The 26,637-nt window shown below is 44.4% G+C and overlaps 1 protein-coding gene across 11 annotated transcripts in view; it reads right to left on the reverse strand.

Annotated features, from left to right (window-relative positions):
• Nucleotides 1–26,637, reverse strand: part of CACNA1B (calcium voltage-gated channel subunit alpha1 B) — a 530,102-nt gene that overhangs the window by 120,127 nt on the left and 383,338 nt on the right. For all 11 annotated transcript variants that reach the window (XM_050926295.1, XM_050926292.1, XM_050926289.1 and 8 more), the window contains 5 exons: nt 15,885–16,706; nt 10,097–10,314; nt 7,870–7,996; nt 3,439–3,568; nt 1,343–1,402 (listed from right to left, as the gene is read on the reverse strand). In XM_050926295.1, coding sequence (XP_050782252.1) covers nt 1,343–1,402; nt 3,439–3,568; nt 7,870–7,996; nt 10,097–10,314; nt 15,885–16,706 — 1,357 coding nt within the window. The remainder of the gene's footprint in view (nt 1–1,342; nt 1,403–3,438; nt 3,569–7,869; nt 7,997–10,096; nt 10,315–15,884; nt 16,707–26,637) is intronic.

Genomic DNA, 26,637 nt, shown 5'->3' on the forward strand with positions numbered 1-26,637 from the left:
CTCTGGAGCTTAGTGCATGAGCCAAAAACCAACCGATTGTTAGCTAAGGCTGTACAGCAGACTCAATCTCTCTCTTTAAGCGGTCTTGGTGCCATTAAATGGGACAGAACACCACATCCAGGAGGTGTGTGGTTTACATACTTCCCCTACCTGAGGAAGTGTGTCCCGAGCTTTAGAATCTTCCCAGTTGAAATCCCGGATGAGCCCTCACTTGTAACGCTGACAGACCCCGGTCACCAGGATCAAACCGTGGACCTCTGGAGCTTAGTGCATAAGCCAAAAGCCAAATGGCCCTTAGCTAAGCCTGTACAGCAGGCTCATTAATCTTTCTCTAAGTGGTCTCGATGCCACTAGATGGGACAGTACACAACACCAGGAGGCGTGTGGGTTAGATGCTCTGTAAGCTTCCTTACACGTATTTTTGCCAGTGCACTCCATGATTGTCAGTCCCCTTAATTTTCCACTTCCTGGCCTTTTCCTATGCCACACTGTGTGGTAGTTTGGTACAATGAACACACATTAGAGATTATGCCGAGAATAGGGCAATTTGGATCCTTTTTTGTAATTTGCTTTTCTCTTAAATATACATTCACCTGTACTGTTTACTTTCTCACTGTTTAATGCATACATACTGTAGTGCACTGGTCCTATGCATTTTGCCAACTACACAAAATTAAATTAAATAACATCCACAGAGGCAACTCTGCTGGAAGTTACTTGGGAACCAAACTACCTGACTGTAATAGTTATAGAAAGCGGCCCAAGGAAGAACAAACTGTGTTTGGAACTCCATCAGTGGCAATATCCCCCCAAATGTTTGCAGCAACCAAATGAGAGATTTCTCACATTACACCATGCAGATCTGTGATCCCCTCCCTCTCTGTTCTTTTGTGTGGGATGAAATAGTTAATGTTGACCTTTGAATAATCGTCACTGAGCCTCAGAGTTTACACCTGATTGAGATGAATGGGGCTGTTCGCACTTCTGAGAACTAGGGTTCCGAGTATCTGCAGACTCACGCTGACATTTCTGCATCACACTCCATTCACATGTTTGAGATTTTCTTCACAACCATAACAGCAAGAAACTTTTTTTTTTTTTTTAAGTCAAAAGCTGAGATTCTGGAGAACAAGACAGTAGCTGGTATGATGTACGGGTGTGTGCCAGCTGTTTCCAAGTCCTGTTCATAATGGATAGAACTTCTTATCATCAATATTTTTCTACACACATGAGAAATATCTCATTTTCTACCAGCCCTGTTCATATCTCTTGCTCTGGACAGCTGAGAATATACCACAGTGAATCTGAAAAGCTGAAGAAATACCCATGGTGATATTCTTACCTTTATCACCATCTCGAAAGTAAAGACACCCGTAAATATATAATCCAGATACTTCAGCGCCTAAGTCAGAAAGAGAAATTTGTATTTAAAGGAGACTGAGCACAGAATCTCTGAAATGATCTGCCCAAAAAGAGTGTATGGAAGGCCAATTCCAGCAATGGCATATTTACCAAGGTGTCATTGCATAACATCCATTTAATGGGATGCTTTAAGGTAGTTTAGACCACAAATTTGAGTTCCCTCCATGAAACTGAAACAATATTTTTTTTTACAAAAGAAATCACTGTCCGAACGCTTGTGTGCACATGTGAGAGATCATCTGTGTGCACATGTACATAGCAGGTTTAAAATAGAAAAGTGAATACGTTTTAAATCACAAGAGTTGAAAATATTTTCCAAATTTGCTTCCCTGCCAACACCTTTGTACAAATGTGCTTCCCTCTGCAATAGTTGATGATAGCATTGCTAATGCCTCTGGAGTGTAAGGAAGAGATATAAATCCCCTGGTCTAGAGCAGTGGTTCTCAAACGTTTGTACTGGTGACCTCTTTCACACAGCAAGCCTCTGAGTGCGACCCCCTCTCTTATAAATTAAAAACACATTTTTATATATTTAACACCATTATAAATGTTGGATGTAAAGTGGGGTATGGGGTGAAGGCTGACAGCTTGCGATCTCCTGAGGGGTCCCGACCCCTAGTTTGAGAACCTCTGGTCTAGAGCATAAACCAACCTCTAACTAGCAAGTATTAGGAACAGGGGCGGCTCCAGGCCCCAGCACGCCAAGCGTGTGCTTGGGGCGGCAAGCCACGGGAGGCACTCTGCTGGTGCCACGAGGGCGGCAGGCAGGCTGCCTTTGGTGGCTTGCCTGCGGAGGGTCTGCTGGTCCCGCAGCTTTGGCAGAACTCCCGCAGGCACGCCTGAGGGATGTCCGCCAAAGCTGCGGGACCAACGGACCCTCCGCAGGCAAGACACCGAAGGCAGCCTGCCTGCCATGTTTGGGGCGGCAAAATGTCTAGAGCTGTCCCTGATTAGGAAGAAACTTTCTCCATAGCTAGTTTATTTCATAGCTGCCTGTTGCTAATTTAGGGCCAGGTACCTCCGATACCTTTGATAATAGGGCTACTCGTGGAGTAAGGAGTTACTGAAGAGCAAGAGTATTTGAATCTGGGCCCGTAGGTTAATATAGCTTTCATTCTCAAAAGTCACATGAGACGAGTGGGGAGGTTTGCTAATCATCTTAAATCTAGTGACTGGCTGACACAGCATCTGAGTATCCTGATTCAAATATGGATGATATGGAGTAGATGCATTCCAAGAAACCCAATGGGTACCTATTTGCTAACACAACAGGTGTCCAGCCATCCAAGCTGTGACTGCAGCTGTGGCTTTGTGTGTAGATATAAGGTGCATGCCCATTTGTGTGTGCATCATCAGTTGGACATGTAAGCTCAGAGTCTGGTTTGAAACCTGTTGAAAAAAAGTGTACTCCACCCTCAGGAGTGTGGAAATGCCTCCCATTGCTCAGCAGTGATCCCTCTGGCTGGTGAAGGCACAGCCTTTCCAGGTTTCCAAGGCAGTCCCATCCAGGTAGCATCAATCGACAGCTAAGACAGAGGTTCTCAAAGGTGGATGGGGTTCAAACAGAGGAAATAGCCAGAGAACCTCAGTGCTTGTAGCAGGGAAATTGACAGACCAGATTGTTGGTACAAATGACTAGCCACTACTTTGGAAGGCCATGCAAGTAAAAAGTTCAATGTTGGGTCTGCAATGCTTTTCAGAAGGAGACATGAAATCTCAGAGCTGTCATTATGTTAGTGTGAGTCTCATCCTAATCGATACCTATCCGGCATCAGTGCTAGCCAGATTTGGTGGCTGTTTTCTTCTCTCTGTATTGCACTTGGCTTTCAGGGTGCAGAACTTACTTCCAGAGGGTCCCAGGTTTGCACTCCCAACCCCAGTGTCACCCACTAGATAGCACATGTTGATATCACTGGATGGAACCCACATACTCTGCAATCTGTGTTGTTCTGCTGTCCACACCTTCTACCAGAGAAGCAAAACAATCATCTTCTGGTTGCCTTGGTCACTACTCACATCATTCCTTGGAGACTCAGCTTGGACAGGGTCTTCGGCAGCCAGGGCAATGCTGCTCAGTGCTATGACGATGAGGATGACCATCTCAAAGTAGCGCATGTTCACAATGTAATGAAACAGGCGTCGGATTCTGAAAGAACAAAGAAATAAAAGAAAGCAGATGGAAGCACTGGCATTGCTACTGTCCCTCAGTGTCTGCACCACAGTGTTGGTGGCTTGGGGGGCAGGTGGGGAGCACATTGCTTATCAAGGATATCAGCTTTGGGAATTTTATCATGGTTATAGTGGGAACTGGGAGTCATGACTACTGAGCTATATCCTTTGATCTGCCACCAACTTGCTGCGGGACATTGGGCAAATCACTTCTCTTCACCTCACTAATCCATCTGTGAGACGGTGATGGTGGTATTAGATATCTCAGGACCATCAAGAACTTTAATTTATTGGGGCACAATTTTGCAGACCTTACTAAGGGCTAATCTTTATGGGACATTAGTGTGCCGCTACCCGGAGCATGAATCTGCAGCACACTACATTGAAGTGCAGCAATGGACTATGTGGACACTACTACAGTGCACTAAAAGTTCTGTAGCATGCTTTGCCGTCCTCCTATTTCCAACAGCAGTACGAGAGAGTGCACTATGGGACTTTCAATGAGCCGCAGCAGCGTCCATATGGGTGGGACACCCCAGCTTGCCATGCACTAACGTCCCCTGTATGCACAAGGTTTGACTTGATCCTGTTCAGTTTAGTGGCAAAACTCCCAAAGACTTGAATGATGCAGGGTCAGTACCGTAGTCCTGCAGTACTTACTCATGCAAGAAATTCATTTGAATGAAGAATCAGACCTTCAATGTTTGCTATGTGCTTTGAGATCCTCAGATAAACAGTGTTTCATAACTGCAATGTAATGTTTTTATTCTCTCTCTCCAGGCATCTCTTCCACACTCTTTAATACACTGTTAGTGAGCTGGACAACTAGTTCATAACCAGTAATTTATTTGATAAATTTAACCTCTTTTTATTGTGAATCGTCTACAAGAAAATTGTGAAACTCTGGTATTTCTACATCATTCAAAACTATTCACAAATTCTTTCAGCAAATAACTCTTGATTGGCACTCAGCTGCAAATGTTTAATTGCAAATATGCAAAATAATAAATGTGCATGGTGTCAGTTAGTTAATAATAAACTTGGTATTGTTTCTACTCCCAGATTGGATGATGTATGTAACTAACCAACAGCCCTAAATTATGATAGGAGCGTATATTTAGCAAATATTTGAGCAGTGGATTTTAAAATTCCCTTTTTTCAGGTATTTACTTTAGTCATTCCTGTTGCTAGATTAGCAATGGATAGTGAATGTAAAAGGGGCACAAAACAACTGAAGTGAACTTGTTATGAAAAAATACTGAAATAACAGTCATAGAAATGTTTCACAGGGTTCCCCAAGCTCTAGTTATGTATCTTACAATAAGGGAGAACTATCCCCATGTTCAAGGACTCTAAAGCAGTGAAATTACCCACATTTGTAACTTTAATTTACAGGTTGAATTTGGATTAATCAAAGAAGTAACAAGTAGTTATTTCTGGTTATTTGTCATTCATAACAAGTCCTGAGATGCAGAAATATTTATAAACTATGACTGGCATGTTATAAAGAATTTTCTATGTGCATTTTTTAAACATTGGTACTTTAAAAACCACCTATTTAAATTATGTTTTTCAAAAATGCTTTGTACTCTGGGCAATGGAACAGAGCTTGGGAAGATAATCATCTAGAAATAGATACAGGCTCGTCTACACCAGGGGGGGTATCGATCTAAGATATGCAACTTCAGCTACTTGAATAGCGTAGCTGAAGTCGAAGTATCTTAGATCGATTTACCTCGGGTCCTCACGGCGCGGGATCAACATCCGCGGCTCCTCATGTCGACTCCGCTACCGCCGCTCGCTCCGGTGGAGTTCCGGAGTTGACAGGAGTGCATTCGGGGATTGACATATCGTGTCTAGATGAGACGCGATATATTGATCCCCAAAAAATCGATGGCTACCCGCCGATATGGCAGGTAGTCTGGACCTAAAATATCCCACCCTTCAACAATAGAAAGGAACTGCTTTATGAAATAGAATCAGAGATGTGAACCTACACCCAACCTTCACCTGTGTAGACCCAGAAAAAACTTGTGTTTTCTTCCTCTTCCTTCTCTAGACCTTTGGGTGCTTCTGATCAATGTGTTTTTAGCCCTTCTTACATTGAACGTAAGTTTCTGAATGTAAAGGGGCTCAGTAACCCGATGAAATCATCCAACTGACACAAAGAGAGAGCTAGATTCTGGCCTTTTCAGCTGGGATGTGCTGTATGGGGTACTAAGGGACAACACGGCAGTGGGAGAGCTCGGGAGGAATTCTGGCTGAGTCTCCAGGGGAGCATATGTTCCACAGACAGCTGCATTACTCCTGCTCACCAGTCTGGGTCTGGCCGATCTTGTCCTTGCTCCTCCCTGTAGCCCCAGCCACCACATTTGCAGGGATCAGTGTATGTGCTCCACAATGGGACTGCATTTGGCCCATTTATGAGAGGCATCTTGTGGCCTCATCTTGCTTACCTTCACAGCGCTAGGTCCCATATGGCCCTCTATGTTAATGCCTACTTTGCCCATATATGGTCCCGTGAACTATGTATTACACCGCTAGTTGGTTTTTTTCCTTGGGGGGGCTCAGAAGAGGGAGGATTAATAGAGCACAAAGGATACTGGAATATGGGGCTCAAAGCTTTCTTCAAGATGGGGCAACAGAAGAAAAAGTGGGCGTGTTTTGGGAGTTACCTGAAAAAAGACTGAGAACACCTGTTCCGCTTTAACTGGTCTGTACCAGGCTACAGGCAGCCCATTCTCAGCCCAGGACTTTGTATTCTTTTTGCTATTGCAGCTTAGTAACATTATCAGGTGTTTCACAACCTAAGACTCAGCCCAGGCAGTCAACCCACAGCTGAGGCAAAGCAGAACAGGCAGCCAAATATCCGAGGCAGAATAATGTTTAAAATCAAGCCAGCCAGGATCCAAGCCCCATCATTCCAACATTTCTTTGTTCCCAGAAAGTTTATCATTCTTTTGTACCATGCGGTGTGCACATCAGATCAAACTCCTCCTCACATTGACTGTGTATTATCACATTCATCAAAGGATGTTTTGTTGTATTTGAAGCTACTTGTTAGAACTAGTACGATGTGTTCACAGCAGTCTGAGAAACAGAAATCTCCACAGACTTTTCAATCAGTCACCCCAACCCTCCATGAAGCCTTAATGACAGCTGAAGGAATAAACCACAGAAAATGTAGAAGGGGAAATCAGTTATTTCTTTCAAAGTAGAGAAGCCCATGTTGACAATGAGAAGTGGACCGAGCCTTCAATTCATTTCCTATAGGCTACTGAACAGCAGTCAGATTGCTAACGGTCTGGGCTCCTTAGGAGCTATAGTTTGTATTGAGAGATACCCTCTATATTTATTTCCAATGTATGCCAGCTACACACACACACACAGTCAGGTCATCTCGGTGAATGTGATTATAGCCCAGAGCTGTGAAAAACAGATCTAATAGGGGTTTAAGCCAGAGAGAAATGATCACAAATAGTGCAAGCAATCCTCGGGGGTGGCAAAGATTCCAAACCTTTGCTCCAGACCCAAATTACTGCTTGAAATGACTCACAGCCCATTATGCTAGAACTCCGATGGCTCATGATGATGTACATGTCTAGTCCTGCGGCACTTGGGAATGACATGGTTCTCTACATGCAGAGTCAAAGTGCAAAGCTATCCATGAGACACAGATGCAGCAAGCAGAAGAAGGGCTATAACCCTGTTATACTCAGCCTCACCTCATGAATAAATACTTGCAATTTCCCAGAAATTCAGCTTCTGTGGTGATGTGGGGCTACAGGGCTGGCAAGAGGACCACATCCTCCAAGGGAAGGTGTTTGTGGAACCAGGCTGCATTCGCTGGCCTCAGAAAGACTTTCCCTCAGCCCTTTGCTCCTCATAACGCCTCTTCTTCTACTGACATTCCATTCTTCAGAACAGACTTCTGACAAAGGTATGTGCTCTTGGTCAGACTAGAAATTCAAAGGAGCAATCCAAAATAGCGAGCTCACAGTCTCCACCGATGGATCAATGAATAAATATCCATTAACTGGACCACCAGAAGCTCAGACTTCTTCCAGGATTTTTCCCCCTCTTTTCCATTGGTAATTTATTACCTCAGGAAAGCCCAACTCAAATGGTGCATCTGGTTCGTAGGCCAGTCAAGCTATGTACTTAGTTTTCCAATGGATTTGACTAAACATAGATAAAGTAAATGTACATTATTTTTCACTGCATATTCACACACACATGCACAAGACAGAAAAGGCATCGTGGTGGTAGAAGACTTACGGGTTCGTAGGGCTTAAGATAAACATGGAGCTATAAGGCAGGATTGGCTTAGGCCCATTTTTTGTCAAGTCATCAATCTCCATATCTTTCTTCTCTTCCATTTTACTTTCAAATTCAACGTTGTTCACTACAAAGTGAATTGAAGGAAACAGGCATCAGACAGGTCAAAAATGTAAACACATCCCATTCATAAATGTTCTTCAACTGCTGGATATATAGACAAGACAGCTTGTATAAAGAAAAGCAGCTTTCAAACATGTTGATTAAGTATAATGAACCTACTGTCTGTTGTTAGCATGGCTATTTATTATAGTATAATATACAGTACAAATAAATTATTCCTTAACTGCTTCACTGATGAGCAATATTTCAGAAATGCCTGGGAAATACCCAAATGCAGGCAAATCTTAAGGGTTTTTTTTTTAAAGGGTCTGTCTAAAGAGGCATAGAAATTTGATCCCCAAAAACCAGATATCTCTGTAATCCAGTAGGTAAGGATAGAGAATCAGCTAGGGCGCTATGAAAGAAAGATAACGAGCCTAACTGAGAGCATGCTCCTGAATCTTTTGATGCATGGGATATGAACCAGCAGCAGGGATGGATCTGGAAGGCTCAAATAAGTAAGCTGTAGTTTGGCTTTAATAATTCTGGATCTGAGAAAAACCTGAACTTCTCTGTGTTAGGAGTTACTGAAGTCAGATGCTCAAACATGAACTAGAGACTCTGTTTATGCTGCATGTTCTTTTCTTAGCCAAATAGCTGCTGCATACACTGGCCAATCAGTTCGTAAGTCCAAAAAGACATTCTCTTGTGATGCTTTAGCTGAGGTTTTGTGGTTTTTTATTTCCCCCCCCCAACAAACCAATATTTCAGCATGAACAAATGACGGACCCCCTAAATCCTTTTCCAAAATGTGCTGAGTAAATTCCTTACTAATTCTCAGATCAGATACATGTCAACGTTACAAGGGAGGAAAGAACTAGGGGAGACCGTGACTGAAAGAGGCGTCAGTATCAGAATGTAGTAGAATTACTAAACATCTCATATGGTCAAGAGAGTAAAGAGGAAGCGTACAAACAGGGGCCTAAGAGGCACAGTCCAGACTGCTTTAAGCCTAACTACCTTTCCTGTATTCCAGGCCCAGCTACCAGCATAATTTACAACAGCTCCAGGGGCTACTCTAAGTTAGGACGACTTGATCCGAAGACCTCTCCAGTGATGCTCCCAGAACATCCCCTTCTTCTCCTGCTCCCTCCTGCCAAGCCAGGGACCACCAGCAGGGGGGAGAGGAGGGCTGCTCATAAAGTTCTGTGCCATGGGTATTTTCTAGGAGATCATTCCACACCCCTTCACACAGATGCAGCAGGGAAGAGACTTGGGGCTTGATGACACAAATCAGACATTACAAAGAAAAAGCCGTATTTAGAGTAAAAACGGAAGCAGCCTTCTCATCTTCTTCAGAAAGGGACCTTGTCATGGTCGTATCCAGGATATAAGCTCAAAAAGGACGAATAACGAACCACCAATTTCTCACTCATCTGAGTCATAATGAAAGGGCTTAGACATGGCACGCCAGTCCTCGTTAATTAGAGCACGCTTCGAGTGACAAGCTTTAATCAAACTCTGCTCGCTGTCCCTTCCCCAGCACTCACTTTGGATAAAGGAAAAGCTTTTGGCATGCCCAGCTGACAGCTGCCCCATGGTAAAGTGACCATGGCTCTGGGGTAACAGGCTATTTGGTTTCAATAGTCTTGATAGTGATGTATTGGCCGACGTGCTACATGGGGCTTGTCCTAGTGACTTTGAGGGGAGAACCAGCCGATTGGTATTAATAACACATTGTAGTGCTCAGATGTTCTCAAAGTTCACAAACATTTCATGAATTAAAGACTCACAACCATTCTGAGGCAGGTATTCTCCCTATCTTTCATTTAGGGACACTGAGGCAGTAGGGCTTACAGGGCTTGATTTCCACAAGCGCTGAGCACCCACTGACTTCAGCTGGAGTTGTGGGTGCTCATGTCTTCTGAAGAATCAGGCCCCAAGTGACTTGCCCAAGAGCAACACACCAAGTCAGTGTCAGGGCTCATCTACACAGTGTGGCAATGCGCACCAGAGGGGTGGGATTTCAAAAGAGCGCCGCACCCAATGTGCAGAGCTGTTTTTGAAAATCTGGCATAGGGTCCACAACTTCCATTGAGACCGACAGGTTGTCCAAGGCACTCACTTGGTATGACAGTGGTCTCCCCTGGAGGTGCGGTGATGGTGACGGGGATGTTCACAGTGGTGGTTTTGTCCAGCGGTGGCTGAGTCATCCGTGTCACATTCTTCTCGTTGTCAGCATCTTCTGGCTGCTCGGGGACTTTCTGCAGGTAGGTGCTGGGCAGGGTATGAACTGGGATGACACTCACACTACCCACAGCCTCTATCTCACACTGAGTTTCCCTGAGATAGAACAGCAGAGATTATAAACCTCTTTAAGATCAAAGCAGGGAGAAAACCCACGCCCTGCAGCCAAGCCACCACAGGATATGCCTGTCAGATCTTCTCAGCTAAGCCAGGTCAGTCTCTACATGGAAGATCTCTGGGGAAAACTCATACGTCAGTGATTCAGTAAAGCTACGTCCACATTGCAGCCTAGAGGTGTGATTCCTCTGTTCACGTACACATACTTGAGCTAACACAAGTATCAATAGCAGTATAGCTGCAGCAGCATAGGTACTGAACTGTGCCGAATACAAACCCACCTGAAACGAGTGGCTATGTACTATACTAGCACTGGCTCAGTGAGAGCTGCCGCAAGTATGTGTACGCGAGCAGGGAATCACACACCGAGCTCCTAGTGCAACGGAGCTGTAATGACTCTTTCTCCTCTGAGTCCGGCTGAACCAGCATCCAAGCATGAGGTGGTTATTATTATGTATTATTGTATTACCTCGGCGCCTACTAATCAGAGATATGGACCAGGGTCCCATTGCGCTAGCTGCTGTACAAATGACATTTGGAGGCTTTGGGCGGCTGGCGGTGCCATTTGCGTTAATGAGACATAAAACTGAGGTCCCAGCTCTGTGCAGTAAGGATCCCCCTGGGCACTTTTGCAACAGTAAGCAAATTAGACTTTCTGCATTGGCCGGATTGCAAATGAGGACATTTCATTCCATCTCCCTGCAGTTTCATTTCAGTCTGGTGCTCTTCACTTCCTGACCTAAGCTGTTAACTAGCTGCTGAGCTCCACTTTAGAAGTGGCTGCATTTCAGCAATGAGCAAAGTGTGTACGGCTGATCTATAACATTTGTAAAGTGCTGTGGGATCCAGTTGGAAGGTGCATTATATAGAGATCATCATGTCAATTCCACTCTGTTACCAGGACTTCACAGGTGAACTATGCCCACTCCAATGATTCCCAACTTAATTTGTTTCTATTTAGATTAGCAGTGCAATAAAGGCAATGTTGCACTCTTTTCTCATTTCTTTATTAAATATTTTAAATGATTCACGGTGATTAAGTTTTCTATTAATTCTAACAAGAATGAAACATAAGAGAATAGAATGGTTTGTGTACTCTCCTTCCACCCTTACATAACAGCAATGCACTGAACGCGGTTGCCATTAGGTGCATGTGTATCGTCTTGGACATAATGGACTCATCCTTTTCTCCACTGAGGTCTATGGGAGGTTTGTAACTGACTTCACTGGGAGTAAGACTGGGCTGTCGAAGCTATTTTTAATGAGAGACAATTAGCCAGGGCACTTAAGTTTTCCAGCGCTTTAACTGCTGGCTGAATAATGACCAGAAAGGAACTGGGGTTTAATGTGTTACTTCTAACACAGCAGCCCTGCCTTAGTGAGGCGCTGCGAAAGCAGCAGCAAGTAGGAGCCCAGTTTCTAGTGCGAGACGTGAATGTACAACCTTCTAGCCCACACATGAAGTGCATCCCAAGGAGTCACGCGGATTGATTAGTTAAGTGCTGCAAATGGCTCTCGGGTGTATTCTCAGATTTCAGGCACTGTTCAAAAATCTTTAACCTGTCACAGAAATTGAGCCTCCAGGGGACTCTGGGCACCCAAAATCTATATTTGCCTCATGATACGGTTACAATCAAATACACTTTGGGCAAGAAGTGACTTCAGCCTTAACCAGTCTATGGCATTTCCACCTTTTCCCCATAAGTGTCGCCTTACCTTGTTAAGTAATATAACAAAAGAGACATTTTGGCTCAGGATGGTTCCTGGATTACTCCCAAATGGATCAAACACAGGAAGAAAGAATAGCCTAAAGAGATCATTAAGGATGAAACTGTAGCTACCGCATCTGTGTGGAAATCAATCCCTACAGAGATTTCGACTGCACAAGCTCACCAAGACTGGGCTCCAAGTGCTCTAAAGGGCGGAAGCATGTTTATGTGATATGCTGTGACAGCTTGAGAGAGGTGTGAGTGGCCAGTTGATCAATTACATTCGTTTTTAAAAGCCCCTAAGTGCTTATTAGTGGAATCCCCATTTTAAGGTGCCCGTGAACACCTACTGAGGAATCAACATGTGACAGAATCAGGGTAGTAAGTGGCTATTGTGCTCAGCCTAAGACACTCTGAGCTTCAAATAAAATTCATTTGCAAACTACAACAGAAATTCACATGCACAAAACTGTCAAGGATCTGATAAATACCCCGGGACATGAAAGCTGTCTGGATACTGCAGACACACAAGGCAAGATTTTGATCATCCCTACACTGGTATACAACTGAAGTTGTCACAGAAAGGACTTCCTGGGGATTACTACTCTGGATTTGTAGCACACTGTAACTGAGACTAGGGGGCCAGATTCTGCTGCTCTCATCTGCAGCTGTGCAGTGGGAAGGGAGGAAACAAACAGTCTTTCATACGGGCCAGACAAAATGTCAGTCCCTGTCTGCTCCCCCGGGGGTGCATGGTGACCACGAAAGGTTGGGAAACAGACCCTTCCACTATGTACAGTCCCCAATGCACACTGGGGAACTCCAGGAGACACCCCCACCTTACTACAGGCACAAAATAGCTCTGAATATGGCCCATTGAATATGCACGTCCTCCTGTGTCGTGACTGGCTGCTTGGAAATTCAGCAGTGTTCTATGGGTTAAATGTAACAACATTCCATCCTGCAAGGGACATGTTCCATTTTCATAATTTACTAAAAAGGGATTTCTCCCCACTGTTCCCCACTCACCATTTAAGAGCATTAATTTTGCAGTGCCATAATGAAGCATCTCACCTGCTGATGTCAAAGTGCTCTTCAAGCATTCACTAACGTAACCTCCTAACTCCCCTTGTGGCAGGTCAGTGTCACAATACTTATTTGACAGATGAGAAAATAAAAAAGTCCTCCTATTCTCAGCCTATTGGGGCACACGATAGTTTAGCCTTCTGAGGGCTGCAATGCTTTGGTCTAATGTTGGTTGCTGGATTTAGTGAGTGGGTTCTGAGTGACCTGTGGCAGGCAGGAGGTCAGACTAGATCAGAAGTCCTCAAACCCGGGGGCTGGCTCCCCTGGGAAGTGCAGAATGTGTTCTGGGGGTGTGTGAGAAGCTTTAGGAAAAAAAATGTACTGTGCACGTTTTACTCACGGCAATGAATAATGACCAAAGCTGATTCCGCCAGACAGAGTGGGTCTTCAGCTGGTGCTGTGCATTTGACTCTAGCGGTCCTGTGCATTTCGATGGATTTCTGTTACGCTTGCCGAGCACTCTGCAAAGCCGTTGCCATTTGTACTTTAATCTGTTTGCTACGAGGCGGTGCTCATGCATGAACCACACTCGCAGGTCTGCTTTTGCTCTTATTACACTGGATCGTTGGCACTGTTCAAATCAAGGCCTTACTGGACTTAATATTTAGGGAGAGTCACATGTTGATTTGTTTTTACTGGTATATGTACTTGTATGGCAGGGAGCGGGGCACAAACGACTACGGACACAAAGAAGGGGGACGCAACCGAATATGTTTGAGAACTACGGGACTAGATGATCTGGTGGTCCCATCTGGCCTTAAACTCCACGATTCTGTGAAAGTACGGGACGTGCAATTATGGTGTAGCACACAGACACATAGCCCACAGGGTGGGAGGCTATCATGGCCAGCCAAGATGCCTTTTTAAAAAATAGGTTCCAGCTCAGCCACAAGTCACGTGCTTCACTGCAGGAATTACTGGGTGAAATTCTATGGCTTATGTTATGCAGGAGGCCTTCTGGCCTTAAAACCTACAACTCTATTTGCACCCCGCTGATCCTTGGCTGTTTAGGGAGTCTGGGTGACCCCAACATGACTTAGGCAGCCCTAGGGGTTACCAATTTAAGCAGAGGAGAAACAGAACACTTCTATTCTAAAATCAGACCATCCACACGCAGACTTGCACCTATATAACATCAGATATGAATTAAAAACCATTTCGTTATTGTGATGCCAGTTAGCACACAGAGCAGCCCTGGGACAGAATGGGTTACAAGTCTTAAGGCCTAATTCTCCACCACCTTGCAACAGCTGCAGCCTTTTACATCTCTGCAAAGTGCATGCAAATATTACCAATCAGAACAGCTTTGCTGAACACTTTGCACAGGTGTAAAAGACTGTATATGGCACAGGAGAATCAGAGCCTCCCACGGAACACTGCACTGCAATCAGGAGGTGTATGTCTACCCACCTCCCAGCTGCAGTGTAGACACACCCTGGGTCTGAGGAGCAAGGAGGCACTGATGTCATAAACCTTAACATGGCAAACATAACGGGCTGGTTCTCTTCTCATGGACATGGATGCAAGTCATGAGTAACTCCACTGAATTCAATGGCGCTACAGCCCATTGGCATGCCATTGAACGAGAGCAGAATCGGGCCCATAGCGTTTGCATGCATGTAATTTCACTTGTAAACAGATTCACCTCCAATGCTGTCAACTAGCTCTAGATCCTTTAAAATACAGCCTAGCTATGCCCAGAGCGGAGGTGAGCTTATGGCAATGCAGCGACAGTTGCGTTGTATAGATGTTAGCAAACATATCTCCACTGAGAAGGGCAAAACCCTAGTACCAAGACACTTCTTACATGCACCAAAGCTGCTGTGCCAGTTGGGGCTTATTTTGCCCCATGCAGACCATGTGACATTCTAGAATGATGTATTCAACCCTAAATATTAATACAAGGGTATCTAAGGCAACTAGACACCCCCAACAGGCCCCCAGCCTACACCTCACAACACTGTTGTGACAGTGCTGCAGCCATCAGAGAGACAGAGTGGATGTATACACATTATTCAGAAACAGCTTGGCATTTTCACAGGCTGGGTCCGTGTGAGATGCGCAGGGCATGGAACCTGTGCTGGTTTCTGACAATGACTTTCAGGCCCACTCAGCCATCAGCTTTCTGCTCCACCCCAGACATTTTGCCATGAGGAAAGGTGGGAAATCAGTTGGGAAGAGGTAACAGAATTTCTTAGCTTGCAAGGCCTTTGGGGCAGGGGCCATCTTTTTGTCCGTGTTTGTACAGCACCTAGCACCTGGGGGTCCTGCTCCATGACTAGGGCACCTACATGTTGCAGTAAGACAAATGATAAATAAGAACAGTAACAATACTCTGCTAAGTAAATATTACAATCGTAGTCCAACACACTGTTAAAAGCAACGGGGCTCAATTCGTTCCGCTGGCACTACCATAAACACGTGTGCCATGCTGGGAAGCATGCCAGGAGCAGGGGCCCAATTGTGCAACTCGTCATCAACCCTGACTCTGCCAGAGGCCCTAGACGGGAAAAGGCTAAGGCCAGGCCAGAGACATCCTAGCTCAACACCACTTCAAGGCAGCACCGACCAGAGGAGCTCTGACCAAATATGTAAAGTTGTCCTGCAGGGGGAACAGCCTCTCTTGGAATGGGGAGGGGTGACTGTGTCCTCTTGTCCATGCCAGGGGTTCGGCGCTCACAGTGCTACTGAGAATGACTGGAGCACCCCACAGCTGACATACTGACAAGGTCTGTGTGTGCAGTGCTGACTGACCTGGGCTGATGGTTCTTAAGATCTTTCTCCCCAGCCTCTCCTTCCTTCTCCCCATTCTCCTTCTCCATTGACTCATACGTCGACAGAGCTCTGTGCCGCATCTTGTGTCGTCTGTGGGGCTCTTCCCCAGTCTCTCCTTTCAAGCTGGGATCACTTTCCCGGTTCCCTGACCTTGACCCTCCTCGGTGACGTGAACGCCTCTCGCTTCTGGTACCATTGGCTGTCCCATTGCCTTCCTTAGCTTGCCGCTCCGCTGAGTGCCGCTGAGTCCAGTGCCGCCGGTACTCCTTCTCAGCCCCTTCTTCCACGGAGCCTCGACGATGATGCCTTTTACCCCCTTCTTGGCTTCTGTTGCGCTTGCTTTTTCCTTCCTTGCTGCCCCCCTCTGCCTCTTTGCTGCGGCTCCTGTGCTGCCTGTGCCGTTCCTCCTTATTGTTTATGCCAGATTCCCCATTCTCATCCTTGGCCACATCGCTCTTCTCCTGTTCTCCCATCTTGTCTTTATCCCGATGCCGGTGGTGCTTTCGTGGCACTTCTACAGTGTCGGCAGAGGTGGCCTTGGCCTGCTCAGTCTCCTGAACGTCCACTGGGCTTAGCTTACCGACGTTGTTCCGCCCTTCGGTCCTTGGCTCTACCACCAGAGGCCGATCCAAATGGGTCTTCATGTCTGGCCGGATGTGGAGGGTGGTAGCATAGCGCACCCGCTCCTCCGGATCGAGCTCATTGTACAGTGCCTCGCAGCTGGCCCGGAAATTGTGCATCCGGATCTGGCTGGTCCTCTGTTCCCAAACGGACTTGGATTTGGAGGAGTTCTGCTGTTTGCTGCAGAACAGAGGAGAAAAAAAATAAGGAGATAGTCAGCATCAGGTCTGGTTCCACTTCTTCAAAGAAATTTTAAAAGAAACTGTAAATTTCTAGCCGAGACAGGGAATTGTAGGGTTGAGCCAAAGAAAACATAGGGATGAAGATAGAATGACTAGTGGAAAACACATGAGCAGACAAAGCTAGTGGGGTCACCAGAGTACTAGTGACATCCCCACACACAACTGGTTCTATAGAAAAGGGCTATTTTGAGTTCTAAAACATGGCCATCCCATGGTCTAAGGGCTTGTACAATTGGCACAATTAAAGCCACTTCTCCTGAAAACCATTGTAACTCTCCAAATCCCGCCAAATCATCCACTGACCATCTTCCCTAACCAACAGGCTATCCTTGATCACCAGGACAAGCCTGGGAGAACGACTGAACCTCATAGTGCAACCTGAAGCTCAACAGATTTTGGGTGCTGGGGAACAGAGGCAGGAAGTAGAACCCACAGTCAAGGAGCCCTTACCCACAATGCCCTGCCCCAGACCCCTCACATTTCAACAAAAAAGGCGGTCATTTGAGACAATCTGAACTGTCCCATTAGCGCTTGGAGGGAGAGGCAGCCTCTAATATATCCAAAATTCAAGGCACACGTCAGTCATTACCAAAGTGGCATTGATCTCAGCTATCACGGGAACAAGTCTTGCAAAGGTGTATGTGAGACACATACAGCTAGTCTGCACCCGTCAGAAAAGGATCTGGAGGGTGATACAACACAGATGGGATGAGGACTTCTTTATAACCACATAACAGCAGCAAACGCAGGCTTGCCAACAAGGGCATGCCGATAAGTATTCTGCCTAACCAACGAGGCAAGGAGACAATGTACTCCTGTTGGCCTTTTTTATTTAAACTGGATTTATTTAAACTGGAGAGCAGTTCTGCTCTCATTTGCACCAGTGTGAAACCAGAGTAAGCCCATTGGATTCAAGGGAGTTATTCTGGATTTTACACTGACTTAAATGAGAACAGAACTGGCTCTTGGTTCCTTCACAAAAATCCCCTTGCCAAGAAAGGAAATGATCTCTTTCCTCTCAGACCCCGATCTGCAGCTGTACTGGTGTAATCTCAGTTGGGACTTCCCTAGTCAGTCACTGCAGGATGATGAACCCATGCAATAGGACAGGAGATCTCTGAGGCTGACTGACCGCCTTGGGAGAGGCTGTGGAAATGGGAAACCAGAACTGTTTTCTTTACATTCAGTGGGGTCTGCTCCAGTGACAGAACAAACCAGAGTGTGAGTTTATGTGTTCTGACTCAGACTGGCAGTGTTTGTCACCATTCTCAGGCTCTACGGGAAGCAGCATTCAGACGGAGTTAGGTCACGCTACGGGAGATGTCGGAAAAGGTTTGCATCTCAGACATCTGCCATATTTTACTGAGTGTGGTGTCAGCCAGTTTTACTAAAAGGGGCAAAAATGTATGTAAATATTCACTCAGAGGAGATGAGGACAGTCAGGCAGACGAATCTGCTTTGACCACAAAATCAGAACGAACACAGCTGATCGCTCAGTTCAAATCGGAAGGCTTCTCTTTTCTTGGATGGAGTTTTCTGTAGGGTGAGCACAAGTTAAGCCAGTAGCCTACCAGCTTAGTGGATCATTTAAAGAACTGTGTGCTCTCAAAAGGAACTAGAAATGGAAAGCATGGAGAGCTCTCCAACTCTTTCCTGTAACTGACAACCCTGAGTGTCTGCCCTAAGATACCCAACTGGCAGAACCCTGCCTCCTTACATGTGCTGGCTGACATGGGAATTTGAGAAGCAAGTGTGGGATACTCAGTATGGCTCATACACCTGCATTGCTCTCTCAATTCACAGCTATATAACTGCAGCCTCTACAAAAGTAGTTGCATTCTCAGGCAATTCTTGCCTGAGAGGCTGGCAATTTTAAGATCAGGACACGCCACCTTCAGGCCCTACCAGCAGAAGCTTCCCGGGAAAGAGACAGCACCAGAGCATCTCCTGACTGTCTTGGGATGGCTCCACCAGCTTGGGTGCTGCAACCAATGGTCTGGGGTACCCCAGTACAGCAGGGATGGATTTACGGTGACCAGATGTCCCGATTTTATAAGGACAGTCCTGATTTTTGGGTCTTTTTCTTATATAGCTCCTATTACCCCCCACCACCTGTCCCAATTTTTCACACTTGCTGTCTGGTCACTCTAGATGGCTTGTTCTGCTGTGTGCTTGGTCCGGAGATCCTAGAGCTTTGTGGAAGCCCACAAACAGGGTGATGCTAGGGAGCGAATCTGTCCTGTGATGCTCAAGCTCAGGGAAAACAGCAAGAAAGCTTGAGCATGATTTGGTGCGTTTCCATGCACTGAATGTCAGTTACTGTATGCACGCAGCACGACGTTGCTCAGCTGATACTGTTCATTCGATTTTAAAGCCCTTGGGGCAAGGACCATTTTTTCTTCAGCGTCTTGTACAGCACAGAGCATGCTGTCAGCACTAAAATAACATGTAAATGTGTTAATTGAGTGCTAGGTGACACCCTTAATGCTGATAGATGTGTTCTATCTATCCATAGAACAAAAATAGCTCAGGCAGCAGCACCGTGCCCTCCCACACACACCGCCCTTCCAGTGCGCTGCCATCCTGACTTGGCGGGACCATCTCCAGAGGGGAGTTCTGTCTTTGTGACCCATGCAGCCCGTGGCCAGTATAGAGGACAATCAATGCAACTGTGGTTGTTATTTGTGATGTAACCTCTCCAACGGCACTTGGATTGAGACCCCCAAATGTATTCCACACAAATTCCTAAAGCACTCATACCCTGGAGAGGGCTGCCAGGTAAAAACTTGGACAGACTGAGAGACTTCTGATTCCTACCAACCTAGGCTGGATGTGAATCAGTGAATGGCTGCGCCATTGAGTGGTATGACTTCCTGCCTGTATAGCTTATGAAACTTTGAGAACATGCATATGACCCTCTGAGATTTCAGAGGCTTTCTTTATGGCTCCTACCCAGGTAGAGCCCCTATATGGTGGTGTTTGCAGCAAGTTTTGAGATCTTCCCCTTGTGTAAGTGTCAGGTCAGTGACCTACTAGTGCAGGAGGCATTTGCTCTGGAAATGGCAGTGTGATTTGTTTTTTAGTTGTTTTTCACATGTATTAAGAACACAAAACAGTCATTAAAAGAAATGCAATTATCTCAGAGTTGCAAGGTGTTCCATTGTATTTAGACTATGGACAACTGAGAGCTGAAGCTGCTAAGAACACACACCATTGGGAACCTGTAGGAGCTTAGTAATTTGCATATTAATGAAGTCTATTTTGCAAAATTTGCTTCCTTAACAGGGATAGCAAAATTACAGACTCAAACTTTTCAGAATCTATAAATACTGAGGTCACATCATTGACACTGACAGTTAGCAAAGCGTGACACCCACACAAAAAATGCATTGCCAGCCACTAGCTTTTGTTACTAACAAGCCAAAGAGCAAGAGAATTAGTTAGCAGTGAGGTTTGGAAGTAATGATTACATTTATTTTATGGAATGAAATGGAAAAAAAAAATTAAGATAAGCAAAGACACTCTCTTTGAAAGTTTGAAGCATGCCCTCAGTTAATCATCATCATACCCAAACTAGTCAAGAACATCAGGAGCAAATGATGGTGCATATTTGGGTCCTGGCTGGGAAATGGGAATAAAGAAATAAAATAGTTTGGTCCCTCCAGGAACAGTATTTAGAGCTTTTCAGAGCAAAAGCTCAAGCAGCTGGGGGAATTATGTACTCTGCGTGTCCAGTTAAATGTATCCGATTCTTGCTTTCCACATGTTCTCACAGTAACTGAAATACAGATACATTTGAGTGCTGCTTCTCTGATGTTGTATTTCTTCAGAGAGGAAGGCTTTTGAATTTATTCACCAGACTTATTTATGGCACAACAGCCGTCACCTTAAGACAAAACACAGTATCATTAAACTACCATATGAGGATACAGTTTATGTGCGTTGCACACAAAGAATCGCAGAAGAGATGGCGAAAATCTAGCTAATGTACAATTATTCCCTATAATACATTCTCTGATGCTTTGTCTAGTTCAATTTTAAATGACTCAAGTGATGGGGCTACCACAAAATCCCCTTAGGATGCTAACTATAGCATTAGCAGCAGATATTTCTATGCTGGTGTGAACTAAGCAAAATGGCTCTTTACAATAATAGATGCAACCAGGAACTCTGTGATCACATCTTTTGTTGGTACTGTTGGTCTGGTGCTTTAAATCAATAGATCTCCATATTATTCCTTCTGCAGACCTCCTCATAAGAGGGAAAAAATCGACTCATGAATCCACCTCTCTTCCCCAAACCCCAGTGTCCACTGCCTTTATTCTGTTCCCTACCAACAAAGCTCTTCAAATTCTTTAGAGTGGTATCGCCAATATACACAGCTTCAGTCCCCCAGGGCCTGACATGACAAAACAGATTGGCAGATATTATGAATAGAGCATTTTAATTGCATAACACCACCAATTCTACTTGGATTCAGAGACTGACTACCAAACAATAAAGCAGTGTCTATAATCAGCTAATTTACATCTCTCTGTACAAAACAGAGATTGTGTCAAATAAAACTGATGTTAATCTATCAGTTTCCTGACTGGTGACTCCTCTATTTCCTCATTAAAAATAATACAAATGAAATATCAACCAATCACAATCTAGATTATTCAAGAAAGAACAGTGCATTCCTTTTTGGTATTTTTTTAAAATCACATTTAAGAACAAGCAACTTTCTTATTGGCTGAGGCATTTTTATCACAGCCGTTAAGAGTGCTGCTTTATGTAATGGACTATTACCTTCCAGAACAACTGTTTAAAATAAACCACTTGAATAAAAACAAATAATAAATCATACACTGATGTCTTTAGGAATTTTACCTGAGTATAGACAGAATAAACACTGTATAAGAACTCCAGAATTTAGCCCTATATGTTTTAGATATCCGAGAAAAGTATTTTCTGATTAGAGCTGTTGGGGAATTTTTTGCTGAAATATTTTTTGATGACAAACGCCATTTCTGCAAAGTCAAAATTCAATTTTGCCTAAATGTTCTGATTTTCTATGGGGAAAAATCTAACAAGTATTTCAGTTTGGTTTGAGTTGACCCATATTGAACCATTTTGGTTTGTTAAACCCAACTCAAACATTTTTGTTCCTGGTGAGTTCAACACTAAATCTCTGCTCAGTTCAGCTCCTACACTGCCTCTTAGGAGTTGTAGTTTGAGTGTCTATGGGCTCCGCCCTCAGGCTGGCCCACGTCTCTCATGATGCACCGCAGTCTCCTGCAGGCTGAATTGCCCTGGTACGTCAAGGGAGTCCTATGACCTTGGAACCTCACAGGAGGTGTTGTCCAGCCATGCCTTCTAACATTATATGAGCATTAGCCCACTGAAAATTATAATTTCTGTTCTGTGAAAAAAACTGATATTGCAACTTTTTGTCCGAATTCAGGACAAAAACAGTTTTTGAACATTCGGATTTGTGACCAGCTCGAATTCTCTATTTAACTCATATTGGAAGCTTACAATAGAATTATGAAATGGCTTTAAAACAGTCAACAATGTCAACTTCCTGGATCAACAGAGACCAATAAATACAGGAGTCTGACTTTTAGTATTCTCGTATAAAAATGCTATTTCACTTTCTAGCTTGTTGGAAGAAAACAATTAACATGAAAATAGTAGGGGGAAGGGTACTCATTTGGCTGGTAGTTCTGGGGGCTGGAGTCCTCTGTCCAAACAGCAGTTACAGCCCAGGAAGCACAAATGCTGACTTCTGTCATGCTGCCCTGCCAGCATGTCTTAGCCCTGGCCTGGAGACTTTGTTCTCCATGGCACATTCAGTTCTTGGTCTCGCTGCTGAAACTGCCAACAAACATCACATTTGGTGCCAAGTTCTGATAGCAATTTTTCACAGAAACTAGATATTGGAATGAATCAGCTGAGTTGTCAGACGTCAGCGAAGACCACTATGGTGAATGCGTTAAGTAGTACATTTGCTGTTCTTCACTCTGCTGCCTGGAGGGTGATAAGTCAGCAGGGGTTGGAAGGCTCTGGGGCAATCAGAGGAACTGTCAGATGCTAGAACCTATAAGGTCCATCAGCTGAAGTGGCTTAAACTCTTGCCCTATGGTCATTGTATACTTAGCACACTTTCAATACTGTATCAAAACAAGGATTGTTGCACCTCAGCAATCCAGTGACCCCCTGGGGGAGAGGATTACAACAACAACCTATTGGATGATCCAGTCCATCTCTTACTGACACCTATCCACTGGGAAGAAGCAAACAAGCCTCGACTCATTTCATGCAGGCTATCGAGCAATCTTTAAGATGGTAACAACTTTGGGTGATTATAGAGCAGGGCTTTTATGGATTGGTAAACTAGAAAGGAAAGCTCTAGTATTTCGTTATCAATTCCCCGAGCCAGCCAGTCTCTCCAGCAATTCAGTTTCACAAGAAGCAATAAACCACACTACAGTGCAATTTGCTAGAGCCTCGAACACCAAAATGAATGGTGTCGTCCATTGATTTACATCTTCAAACAGCCAAAGTCCTCAAGGCCAAAGCCTGAAGCTCTTTCTTGAGCAGCAGTTCTGTTGAAATCAGTAGTTTTGCCTGAATAAGGAGGACTGCAGGATCTGGAGTCAATAAAATGCACCATCATGCATGCCACAGCCTATTGCTCTAATACACAGAGTCTTTTAATTACTCAGTGTCAAATTATATGATCATGAATGAATTTATTAGTATACACTGAAGCCTACTATTTTTAGCAAATTCTAATCTCAAAAAAACTCCAGAAAATATTTATGAGATACCAAGTCACCACACACATACCATTTTGACTAGATTTCTCTTTAGACCTTGTGATTTTGGTACCATTGGCATACACTGTGATAAAGTAATTGCATACTTAGTACTAAATTACAGGGGTGAAAAATTCTTTACTAAAAGCAAGTTAAAAGTGCACTTTTCAGCTCTGATTCAACAAACACACCTAGCTTAAACATATTGAACGATTCAGTGCACAGAAGTCCTCCTAAAGCCAGTCAAATGACATTTCCTTTTCAATGAGTTGTTTTCTCTACATCACTCATTATAATTTCAATAAAGACATTTCGGCAATTATTATGCACAACTGCACAGCCCACACTGGGTTCTGGCTTAAATCTCAGTAGGAACTCATAGGTTCTGATTAGAACAAAACAATTTAGTGCAATGAAGCTTTTTGCTGTGAGAATGCAGATAAAACAGAAGACATGGATAGTGAATTCAGGCAGAAGCAAGTGATATGGGTGAACAGTGATTTGGATGGCAAATGAGGACCAGGAGACATTAAAGTTTTTTTATTTCCCTTCTGGATGGGTGCTGCAGAATCATGCAGTTATGACTTTAGCTCCAAGAACATCAACTTCTTTTAAAGTCAATGGGCACTGACTGCAACCCTGGGCAGAATTTGCCCTAAGGTTTAAATGTGACACAGCAGCAGTTATAATTTCCCAGCTAGACTTCCAAGATGCCTACATAGTGTGCCTACTATAACACTTTACACTCATGTCCTCCTTTCCTCCCACCCCCCTCCATATTATGTGTTTAGATGACCATGCGAATCTGCTGCAAAGACGTCCTTTATCACGAGTGCTGTTGTAGCTGTATGTTGAGTAAGTAATAGTGTTCCTTAGTCAAAATTTTCAGCCACTGACTACAATGGGAACAGCAGGTGCTCAGCACCTCTAAACATCTTATGCAGGTGCCTAAATATGGAGTTGGATGTCTAATCTTATAGGGACCCGGGGTTGAAAATGTTGGCCTTTTCTACAACATGTCTTGAGATCACCCCCTCTTTTATGTCTGGAATGAGACTGATGCATCATGGGTGCTATTACAAACAACTAACTAACAAAAAGAGAATCCCAACTGAGTGAGTAACTACATAGGCTGGGACTCAGTTGCCCATCTTAATATAAATACAATATGTAAAAAACTGATATTTCCTAGATACCTGTGACTGGGGTGATTGAAGGCACTTTGCCTTTGACTTATACCTTAAGTATAACAGTGCACTTAGTTGTGTGTTAACACTTTCTAAAGCAGCTAGTTGCCAGTTTTCAGCAGGCATTTTATGAAAATGACGACTCACTTTTTGAAGGAAAAAGAATTGCGCGTATATGTGTTCACTTATTTTTCTTTCCCAAGTGAACCAAACGGATTATTTTTTGGTTGCAGTGTTTGTACCATAAGTTCATTACGACACGAAGGCTTGAAAATGACATCAGAAGGTGACTCGCCTTAATATCTTTTTGTTAAGAAGCTACCGCAAATATTTTGTCCCCATTTTCTTGCCACTTACAATTTTCAACTGAACAAATTCCCGTGGGACAAAATTAAACACTGAATACTGAACAAATATCTAAATTCCAGTGGGAATTTTTGGTGTGTCCATTCAGTAGCCATGGATTCTCAGGGCCTAATTCTTAGTTATTAAGGCCACTTTCCACTGCTCTTCCAATGCAAAGCAGTGTTAAGGTGGAAATAAGTTTTATTTGTACTTTACATGACTAGAGCATGGCATTAGGCCTTGTCTAAAAATGATTCCCCTTTGTACCAGTATAGTTAAAATGGTTGAATCTCCATAGAGTACATGCAATTATATTGATATAAAGGTATCTTATACCAGTATAAGTATTCCCACAGGGAAGGAGAATTAGCTATGAGGCACCTTTATACTGGTATAACTGCATCCACACTACGGGGGGGATTGTACCGATTTAACTGTTTAAGTAGAAAAACCAACACCTCTAGCTGAAATAGTTATATTGGTGCCAAAACTGTGTGTAGGCCTCAGTATAGCTAAGGGTATGTCTACACTATCCACCGGAATGGTGGGTAGTGATCGATCTATTGGGGATCGATTTATCGAGTCTAGTGTAGACGCAATAAAATCGATCCCCGATTGCTCCGTTGTCGACTCTGGAACTCCACCCGTGCAACGGGGGAGAGGTAGCGGTCGACTCGCTGCCGTCCACACGGCCAGGTAAATCGACCTAAGATACACTGACTTCAGCTATGCTATTTGCGTAGCTGAAGTTGCGTATCTTAGGTCGACTCCCCCCCACTGTATATCAAGCCTTGAGAATCAGGTCCTTCAAGTTTAGGTACAGAGGGGATTTTATTGGTACAAACTGGATACTGGAAATCCAACATGTAACATATAGAGAGTGACAGGGCCGGCTCCATCTTTTTGCCGCCCCAAGCGGTGACGCAGGAAAAAAAAAAAAAAGATAAAGCCCCGATCAGTGGCACTTTGACGGCAGCTCAGCCGTGCCACTTCATTCTTCGGTGGCAATTCGGCAGCAGATCCTTCGCTCCCTCTCTTCCTCTTTGGTGGCCCTTTAGCAGCAGCTCAAAGAGGAAGAGAAGAACTGAGGGACCTGCCGCCGAATTCCCACCAAAGACCCGGATGTGCCGCCCCTTTCCATTGGCCACCCCAAGCCCCTGCTTCCTTCGCTGGTCCCTGGAGCCGGCCCTGGCAAGTGACAGCTACCTATGGGATCCAGTGAACTGTTTAGCCAAACAAGTATTTATTTGGCTGGGGAAAACACTGCAGATATGCATTGAGAAAGAAATGCAGACTTAGCTAAACTTTCAAAATTCTAGATCTGCCTTACACACAATGGGCCTGATTCACATTTATTGCTCTGGTAGCGTGAAGGGGCCTTAATGTGGATATAAACTATATCTGCACCTGCTTTAAGGCTCCACTTTATGACTGAACAGGTGTGAAGTGGCTTTAGGGTCAATGATACTTACGTGATTTGTGTACTTGTCAGTCCGTTTCAGTTTTTTAAAAGCGCAGTCTGCCCTCATCTCCA

This window comes from Gopherus flavomarginatus, chromosome 17 (genome assembly GCF_025201925.1).
Source record: "Gopherus flavomarginatus isolate rGopFla2 chromosome 17, rGopFla2.mat.asm, whole genome shotgun sequence".
NCBI lineage: Eukaryota > Metazoa > Chordata > Testudines > Testudinidae > Gopherus > Gopherus flavomarginatus.